The 9,991-nt window shown below is 47.6% G+C and overlaps 1 protein-coding gene across 1 annotated transcript in view; it reads right to left on the bottom strand.

The window, feature by feature from the left end:
• The window catches only part of SLIT1 (slit guidance ligand 1), a 156,128-nt gene that overhangs the window by 11,011 nt on the left and 135,126 nt on the right, over positions 1 to 9,991 (bottom strand). Inside the window, exons 26-28 of the mRNA XM_006926015.3 lie at positions 5,269 to 5,432; positions 3,266 to 3,390; positions 2,893 to 2,990 (exon numbers count right to left, since the gene is read on the bottom strand). Of these exons, the coding sequence (XP_006926077.1) occupies positions 2,893 to 2,990; positions 3,266 to 3,390; positions 5,269 to 5,432 (387 nt within the window). The remainder of the gene's footprint in view (positions 1 to 2,892; positions 2,991 to 3,265; positions 3,391 to 5,268; positions 5,433 to 9,991) is intronic.

Here is a 9,991-nt window from a genome sequence, read left to right as displayed (position 1 = left end):
GAGGTGATGAGTGAGTCAAGGACCCTCACAGAGGAGAGCATGAAGGGGAGGTAAGACAGTGGGGGCAGAGGCATGGGCAAAAGCCTGGAGGGGACCTGTGGATGGAGTCCTCTGGGAGGAGGTGTCCTACTCATCCAGATAGTCCAGGCCTTTGGGAGCACTGACTTCAGGGATCAGGTGAGAATGGGGCTGGGGGGTAAACAAGGGCAGCTTGTGGAGGGCCCTGGAGATCAGTGATTTTCAAACCAGGCACACCTTACCCTGGGGCACCTGGGGTTTTCCAAGGGGTATGTGAGTCAGGGAGGACTGAGAAATTAATTTCCAGATCAAGTTCTGCAAACTCTTCTCTAGATCGACCTGCCCCAGAACTCCAGAAAGGCACACACACCTCTCCAGCCCAAGTCCAAGCTGGGACATACCTGGGGCCTAAAATCCTCAGACCCAAAGAAAGGGACAATAACGAATATTGATCTTTGGAAAGTGAATGAAAAAATGTTTTTTGCGAGTCAAGAGGTTTCCAGTTCCCTGTGTTAAAAATAATTGAAGGAAGACTTCATGAAATGGTCAGCTGATAGAGCATTAAAAATAATTTTTGATGACAGATCACTCTGGAGTTTTTGGCACATAAACTCAAAAGAGTTTCAAAGACTTCAATGGTATGGCAATACTCCTAATTCTATCAGTTTATTTATGTGAACAAACTTTTTCAGCATTTATAGCTATGTATATGTATTCATATATATGTAGGCTGCCGAATCCTCTCATTCTGTAAGATTTGCTCGTGGACACATGAACCAACTAAGAGAAGAAAAAAAAAAGCTCTATCTCATTAAGAGATGGTCTAATAAAATTTTGCTTTTATGTGTACTAATTATCAATCAAATTTTGTAACAATAATGTTCTGATCGAGTGTATATTATTGATAATTATAATGATAACTCAGTACAAAAGAAACTTTTAATCAGAGGCTTATGGTCACAAAAAATAAGAAAAAAACTTTAAATTTATATAACCATATTGGTGGCAGAGAAATACAGCAGGGTACTCAAGAAAAGACTAGCATGAAAACATTACGTTATCTGGAAAATGGGGTGGGGAGTACGGGAGTAAAATCGAAATACTAGTTCAAGAAGAAAAAAGAATAAGGTAAATGTTCCAATTGTGAAAGAGGAGCTTGTTCATGTAATTTTTAAACGGTATCAATTTGCTGTGCTATTCAGATTCCATTGAGAATGATAAAAGAGTGATAATTTTATTTTTAAATGTTAATAATATTTACAATATCTCGACAATTACCTTCTTTGCAACAAAAAATTAAACTTACAATGAAAAATTCCGTCACTCTAAGAATGTGTGAGCGGGTATGTAGTTTTAACATTTTGTTTGGCGGGGGGTGGTATAGGAGCAAAAAGGTCTGAAGCCCACCGTTGTGGGGTATGTCCTAGAGTTTAATTTTCCCCCATGTAGACTGGTGGGGGACAGCAGAGGGGGCTCAAGCAGGCTCAAGATTAGCTTTGTATTTCAGAAAGTCCTAGGAGATTGGGGGGAATAACTGAGGAGGCCCTTTCAAGCCTCAGGGGTAATCTTGAGGGGTAACTCAGGAAGGCGCCCACCCCTTTTCTACATATAGAGCCCACCTGATGGCCCCCAACTTGTATGGCTGCAAAATATGAAAGGGGCTGCCCCCAGCTGTACCCCTTCTCTGCCCAGCAGTGGGAGTTTCTGGGGGTGTCCTCTCAGCCCCCAACTCTCCACAGACAGGTCCCCCGGCCAAGGACTCCAGGGAATGAGCAGGGAGCTTTAATGGAGCTGCTGCCCAAGCCCGGAGGAAGACAAAGCCTATCGTAAGGACACCGTTTCCAAGGTGACAATGGGCTGGGAAGCCATTTAGTGTTTCTTTTCTAATACCTGGTAATTTGGGTTTACAAAGACAGGTTTGGCCATTTCTGCCAGGAGGTGTAACATCATTTTCTGAAGAGCCAGTTTGGCAATTTATTTTCAGCAACTAAATACCAAGTATTTCTCAGAAAAGCTCTGGACCTGGGATAGCTCTGAGAATTGGGGGGCTCGTTGAGGGGTCCTGGGGGAAGGAGGGTCAGTGTGGGGTGTCCACACTGGGAGGTGATGATGTCCACACTGGGAGGTGATGGTGATGTCCACACTGGGAGGACTTGAGTGACGCGTCGTAAGGGCCAGCCCTTCACTGAGCAGTGGGAGACCGGCTGCCCCTGTGTGACCAGGGTGACCCACGAGATGATGGGGGTGGGGCCAGGGTGGGCGGTGGGGGAAAAGGCCGCGGAGGATGTGACCAGGACTTGTTCCCACCTCTGGGTAGGCCTCCCCACCCTTGTATGGAGGGATTTGGGAGGTGGCTTGACAGGAAGGAGCTGGCTAAGGGCCCTGCCTGCCGGTAGCACTGGCACAATGAACAGACATTTGGCTTCCATTAGAGGCCTCAGGTTAGTGGAGGTTATAAGGGTTTAAAATGCCCCCAAAATGCCCCTTGTCACTGCCACTGCACATGCCCTTGGCCATGGAGTCTGAGTGCCATCAAAAGACCCTCGTGGCACCTGGCAAGAGTAGAAAGAGGGGCAGGAGTGGGCGGCTCAGCTCCAAGCCCCAGCCCCACCCTGCCTGCCGAGCGACTGGCTCCCCCTAATCACTCTGCTTTCACTGCCCCTGGACAACAGGGGCTCGGCGTGAGTGGGTGTGGAGAGGCCTTTGGGGACCGTCTGCTGCCTCTGAGCCCATCCCCCAACTCCCCCCAGAGCACGAGGCAGGGTGGTGGTGGTGCTGCTGACCATCCATTTGGAGGAGGAGGGCACTGAGGCTTGGGTGCCGGCCTCCATCAGCACCCCGCCCCTCAGATGCCAGCCCCTCCAGGCAACTCACGTGAAGCCGGCATCTTCGCCTTCTTGTGTGTGGCAGGTCCCGCCGTTTCCACAGGGGCCACTGGAACAGCTGTCTAGGGACACCTCACAGTCTCGGCCCTACAGACCGAGTGATAGGGACCCCAGGGAGACCCAGGGGTTAGTGTGAGCCAACAGACAGCCAGCCCCCTCAGTAGTTTGGCTTGTCTGTCCCAGGTGTTCTTTGCTCATTCATTCATATGCTGGGTCATTGATTAAACATTCACTCAACCGCCTGCTCTGGGCCAGGCCCTGCTCTCAGGCACTGCGGGCAGAGTGGGGAACGAGACAGACTCCGCCCTGGCCTACCGCACACTCAAGCAGCCCTTCTCCCCCCCATCTCAGCCTCCACTCACCTTATAGCCACTGGGGCAGGCACACCTGTACACCTCGAGGGGGTCATTATGACAGGTGCCCTGGTTTTGGCACGGGCTGGACAAGCAGGGATCACACTTGGCCTGAACAGCCAGGGTGGGGGGACCTGAGGCAAGTGGGGGTGTTAGTGTAAGGAGGAGGGTGCTGCGTAAGGAGCCCCTTACCTCGCCACCCCCAGCGTCCCAGCTCTTGAGAAACAGGTGGTGGGAAGCTCTCTCCCCAAGGACTCCTTTGCCGCTCCCTGTATTTCCTCTGGGTCATGTTCACCCTCCTTTCACAGTCCCCCTCTGCACCCTCCAGAACCTACTCTGTAAAATGGGGTTCATAACAGTCCCTGCCCCATGGAGCTGTAGGGACTATAAATTTGCTAATCTGCAAAAAGTGCTTAATGGGCTGGAGCTGGACACATCAGGAGCCTTCCACATGGCAGTCAGGGCGAGGCCATCGGTGTGAGAGCGCTTAAGTCAGCTGACCTTTTCTGATCCCCTCACACCCTTCTGAGGCAACTACCCCCAGCCGTGTCATCTGCTGATCAGGATGACTCGGGTGGCCACCTTGGCAGAGAGAAGACTCAGCTCTGTGAGGAGGCCACACTTAGGAGGAAAATATCCATTGGCCTTGAAGTTGTTTCTCTCCAAGGTTGAACGGGGAAGGACCCTGTCCTGTCGCCTCTCCAGCTATGAGCATGACCTTCTCCAGCCCCTCCAGGACTCACTGGTGGCCCTTCCCTGAACTTGGAGGTGGACAAGGAGCTGGCAGCTAAGCTCCCTAGGCACCTCCTGTGGGGGACATTCGGGCCTCACAAGAATAAACAGTGAGAACAGCCAGCTAACTCAGTTTTCCTCTTAAGACTCCTTAAGTGGAGAAATATCGGTTCTGCTGAAGAGGCATGAGTATGAATAGAAACAGAAACACTTTTTGGTAATAACTGAAATGAAGTGTGAGGGGATTTCTTGGGTACAGGTGGAATTCTGCTTCTTGATCCGGGTGCTGGTTACTTGGGTATGTTCGGTTTGTGAAAATTCAGAGTCATTCGCTTACGATCAGTGTACTTTTCTGTTATGTGCGTTGTATTTTAATAAAAAGTTAAAAAACAAAAACAAAAACTTCTCACCGGTACCAATCTCATCTGATTAAATAAATCCTGAGCAAATGTTTCAACCTAAATTGTTGAAATAGCCAACAGCCAATAGCCAAGCCACAGATTGGGCCCCTCTGAACTATTGTCCCTGTGACAGGATCATGCACCCGGGTGGCCCAGGGCCTCCTCATTAACCTGTGGCTGTCAGTTTCATTTCTGATGGTGGTGTATGAGCTTGTAGAGGGCAGAGGCCGTGCCCCACAGCCTCCAGCGCACTCCTCCGGCTGTCCCCCAGCACACAAAGCTGGGCCTGGGGCAGCCACTCAGACACCTCCCTCTGCTCAGCAGGGCTCCTGGGGTTTGGGCCGTCAGTCAGTCAATCAATCAATCCCGGAACAAGCATTTATAGATGTCCAGGGTGAGCTGCCTTCAGAGCAAACTACAAACCTCCGATTACGCTCAGGCCCTGTATTTCTGCAAATGTCAGGAGAGTTGCAGCTGCGTCCAGTGGCTCAGGGATTTAAGCTAATTGCTGAGCACAATTCCACCAAAGGGAGGCCTGAGTGCTTACACTGCTGAGAGGCTCGGGGCTTCCAGCAATGCTGCTGCTATTTTTATTTTCCTTATATAACCCCAGGGAAGGATTAAAGCCCTTACTTATAGCCTGAGATTTTCTGCCTGCCTTTTTTCATTCATGTTATGTCAAGATGAGAAGGCAGCCATGCTAACAAGCCACAGGTGCCTCATTCCTGCACCTGACCCTCCCACCCAGCTGGTCACCACAGGGACACAGGAGCATCTGGAAGGCCCAGCCAGGGTTGGGCAGGTCTTGTGGCCACCAACAGTGGGACGTGGGGACGAAACCCAGTAACCGCCACCCCTTTCTCACGCTCTTGGGCTCACCTTGGCATTCAAACTTCTTGGCAGGCGTGGTAAGGAGCAGCTTGCCCTCCATGTCTGGGGGCCCAGCACAGCGGGCAATACCTGGCTCCTTGTAACCTGTCTTCACCCAGCTGGACAGCCAGCGGAGGTGGCAGTCACAGTACAGAGGATTGGCACCAATGGCCCTGGGTCAGAGAACAGAGAGAAGCAGGCATTACAGCTTCATGGGGTCCTTCACCGCTGGGCACCTAGGGTGCAGGCCACTAGGCCAGGGGCTGGCAAAAATCCTAACAGCCCCATTTCAAGAGCGTGTACTGTGGTTTCAAGCACAGTTTCAAGCCCTTCATATGTGTTACCTTACTTGGTCCTCACCACACCCTTCTATCCCCATTTTACACATTGAAACTGAGGCTCAAAAAGATGAAAGCGTTTGCCTAGGATGGCACAGAAAAAGGGGGTAGGTGGGATTTGAACTCGTGCTGTTGAGGCCAGAGCCTCTGAATTCATTACCTCCAGAATGCACAGGGGAGAAAGGAACCAACACCTCACCTCTGCGATGGACCAGCTGCTTTTCCCACGGAAATGCATCTAACCCTCTCACTAGCTCCACAGTGTAAGTTTTTTTTCTTTCTGTCTCAAAGATGTGGAAACTGAGCCCCATGTAGAATAAGTAATTTCCTTGAGGTCACACAACTAGTGAAGGCCTGTCCCTGGATCCAGACCCAGAGCTGTCTGACTCGGAAGCTCTACCCTCTAATTTTTCTTTTTCACTTTTAATTAAACGAGGAGCACATAAATGCATTCTCATCGTAAAGCACTTTCAAACATTGCAGACCAAGGTTTTCCCCTCACACGACATTGCGAAGGTACTAAATGCCACCGAATGGTACACATAAGAATGGTTCATTTTACATTACGTGAATTCTACCTCGATTTTTTTTAAAGGTACATTCCTATGTCACTGATGGGAACGCAGAATGGAATAACGCCGATGGAGGGGAATTTTATGGCTTCTATCAAATTACCAGTGCAGTTGCTTTTGACCCAGCCATTCCATTTCCGGGAGTTTATCTCACAGATATACCTGCAGAAGTGCATAAAGACATCCGTGCGATCATACTGATGGCAGCATGGTTTGTCATCAGAACACTGGAAGCCCCCAGTGTTCATCCATGGGGAGGGGTTAAATAAATTACAATGCAAACATGCTACAAAGAAAAAGCCGACACTCATGCAACTGCCAACCACAGAAGGACATAGTCACCACACTTCGGTGTGTGGCCTTCCAGTCTTTCCCCATATTTACACGTATGTTTCTTCCCCACGAATCAAGTCCATCCACCACACATCATTACTGAGCAGCTTGCTTTTTGTCACTAAACAGCCTGTCTTAGAGATCTTTCCAGAGCAGCATATGTGGATCCACCTCACTTTGTCAAACTGCTCCATGGCACCCCAAAGAATGGGTGCCTCATAGGTTACCGAGCAATTTCCCTGTCGCCAGACAGTCCGCTCATTTGCAATGGCAGTCAACATTCTTGTACATGCCTCTTTGTGAGGTGTGGGCATTTCTCTAGAACAGACACCTAGAAGTGGGGTTCAGGTTGTAGAGGAAGCACATGGAAAAAAATGTGAACAGCTGCCGTCCAAAAAAGGTCGTATGGACTTACACTCGCCAGCAGTGTAAGGCCACGCCTGCTCCCTCACATACCCACCCCAGCACTGTGCATCCAGCCTCTTAATGCTTTACCAATCTAACACACAAGCTCATAATCTCCTAAACCACAGTGAGAGACTGAGAGATGAACAAGACATGGATTCGAGGGCATGAAGTGGGCAGAGTTCATTGATCCAGCAAATAGAAGAGTCAGAGCCTTGTGCCTGACCTTCTTTTATATTATTCTGAATAGCATTATTTTGAAAATGTAAGGCCGTTTAAGGTACATGAGAATGAGCACATTCGTTAAGAAACCCGTGGATGCACTGCCATTTTCCACCTGTTTCTGGACCATACAGAGGAAGTGGTTCCCCTTGAGATGTGTGCAGTCTGACGAAAGCAGCAGCAACTCTGAGCAGGAATTCCTAAAAATAGCACAGCTGATGACTGTGCGATCTTATAAAGCAGGCTGAGCAAGACTTGGACTCTGGCCTCAGTGCAGCTGCTCACTGCCCCGGCGACTCTTAGCGGCTCACTTTACATCTCCGGGGCTCACTTTATGACTCAATGAAGAGCCTGCAATCTGGGGTGAAGAGAGGGAGACAAGCACATTTAACCTAAAATGGGCGCTGAGGGAATAATTCGGCTTGGAAAAGAAAGCCAGTCCAACCTCGACACGTATTTAAAATTTTTCTGTCCTGATTTGCTGACAGCACCCATCCTGGCTAATGGGACAGGAGACACTTTCCTTTTGCCACTGAAGAGAACCAGGGTTTCTCACAGGTAAAGGGAGTCAGATGCTTTGTACCTTTAAAGCTCAGTGTGTTAAAATAATAATAATAATAATAAAGTGCGAGTTACTATAATTATGTTATTCATATAATAAATACAGAATTTATTTTAAAATATTTTTTGTAGTATACTGCAGGAGTGTGGTCTGGTAATGAGCCCAAGTTTAAAGTTTATTATGAGAATGGCTGCTTTTTTCAGTCCTGTAGCTCACCTACAGAAAACGCCAAAAAAACTAAATCTGTGGCCATTGTGAATGTGGAGGCCCTTGACGTGTTGTAGGACTATCCCAATTCCCAAATCCTACATATATTCGCCCATAAATGGCAGCAAAGTTGCACCTCAAATATAAGTGTCTCCTTCCGACTCTTAATATAAAAAAGAATAAAGAATAATGAAAACTACCAAAGCCAATAAAAAGCTATTCAAAACTCTTAAATTCTGGCTTGACCGTTATGTTTTCCTTGTTTCTATGTAGAGCAGACTCTGAGCCACACCCGAACTCAATATTTCAAACTTTAATTTATCCAAAGGCCGAGTTCTTGTGGCTATTTCAGTAGTACTAGTAGTTCACGTTCACCTGGGGACCATTTTTCCAACAAAAACTCCTGTGGGAGAGTGGAGAGCCACAGGTGCCGTGGTGGGGACAGTAGCCAGGCCACTTGTCAGACCAAAAGGACTATAGATTCAGTCCCCATCACAAGTATAAATAACTCAGTGTTGTTGACCTTCGGTGAAACAGTAGATATTAGGTGTGTTCGTGCCAAGACTCTGCCGAGCTTCTATTAATGTAACTGGGACCAAATAGCTTTCCTGTGGCTATTTCACAGAGGTGCCAACTGTAGAGTTTAGCATATACTAAAACTTCAAAACCTCCTTCGCCTGAGCTATACCTCCTCTGCCCATCCTCCTCCCAGGCAATTTATTCATTGCATCACTGTCTCCTCCTAGCGGACTGAAGCTTCTTGAGAGTAGGAACCACAAAATCTCCCGCTGGGCCTGACAGTGATGGGCAACTGGAAACGTTTGCTGAATGAATGAATGTCTGCCCCAAAGCACGAGAAATGGAAACCTCAATATGAAAGCAAAGGAAATTCAAAAAGAGAAGAATCAACTATCACCCCATAAAACGTAACTAAATTATCATGCATTCCCTTCCAGTTCTTGTGTTCATATATATACATCTTTGAAATCAGAGTGTACCATCTTCTTTATTCTGTATTTTCATCGAATAAATTACAGTGCCTTAATTGTCATAATCAACTACTTGCTGTTCTGTCATATGGGCATGATTTACTTACTCATTCCGTATTTACTTTTTACACCGAATCCTTAATCAATTCAGAAATCTAGCTTTCCAGGGTGCAGCAGATTAGAGGCAACAAAATGCCAGACTATAGAAATGAAGAATGATGTCGGAGAACTTGGCACAGGATCTGGTGCACAGTAAACATTTACGGATGGATGGATGGATAGATGGATGGATGGACAGTCAAACGGATGACAGATAAGCTAACTGCAAAGTAAATGTAAAAGTAAACAGCAGCAGACAGATATGCAGGGTATTGAAGCCCAGAGCAGTGATGAGTGCTCACAATCGTTATGGCATTTTAGAACCACAACGGACATTAGAAATAACCTTTGTACAGGTGAGAACAAGGATCTAATGCCCCATGTCCTGATTCCTAATCTAGAGTTCAAGGGGTTTAAAATGGCAGACCTCACTCTTAACTGTGCCCTTGGCCCATCTACCCCTCTTGCACACTGCCAGTAAGGAAAAGAGATCCAGGTCAGAGGCACAGTAAGAACAGAGGGCATCTCCAGGAAACGAAACAGGAACACTAGATGCTAATTCTTGGGCAACCCCTAACGTGCAACAGAACCACAAGTGCACCCCTCCCTTTGGACTGCATGTGGCCTTTGTGAAGCCCCAAGTGAATACGGTGAATCCATATTGACACCTTGTACGTGCTCAGAAATCCTTAGGGAATACGTGTGTGCACATACACATGCATTTCATCAGTATTGCATGTTCACACACCTGAATGAATACAAGTGTGTGTCCATTTCCCAGGCTACTGCCTCGTTCCCTTTAAAACTGAGCCTAAAGGACAGAGTTTGTTCACAAGGTTGCTTCATAATAATGGAAGATTTCTTTCACATAGACATCTTGTAGTCAGATGGGGCTTAGATGTAATTAACAAACACATCTAATCAGTAATGCCCATGCCCTGTTCTACGATTACCGCTTAATCTTTACTTATTGGTTTATTTCTTACAAATTGGATCTGGCTTCTG

The sequence above is a fragment of the Pteropus alecto genome, unplaced genomic scaffold (assembly GCF_000325575.1).
Source record: "Pteropus alecto unplaced genomic scaffold, ASM32557v1 scaffold88, whole genome shotgun sequence".
Lineage (NCBI taxonomy): Eukaryota > Metazoa > Chordata > Mammalia > Chiroptera > Pteropodidae > Pteropus > Pteropus alecto.
This window is presented reverse-complemented; position numbering and strand designations above follow the sequence as displayed.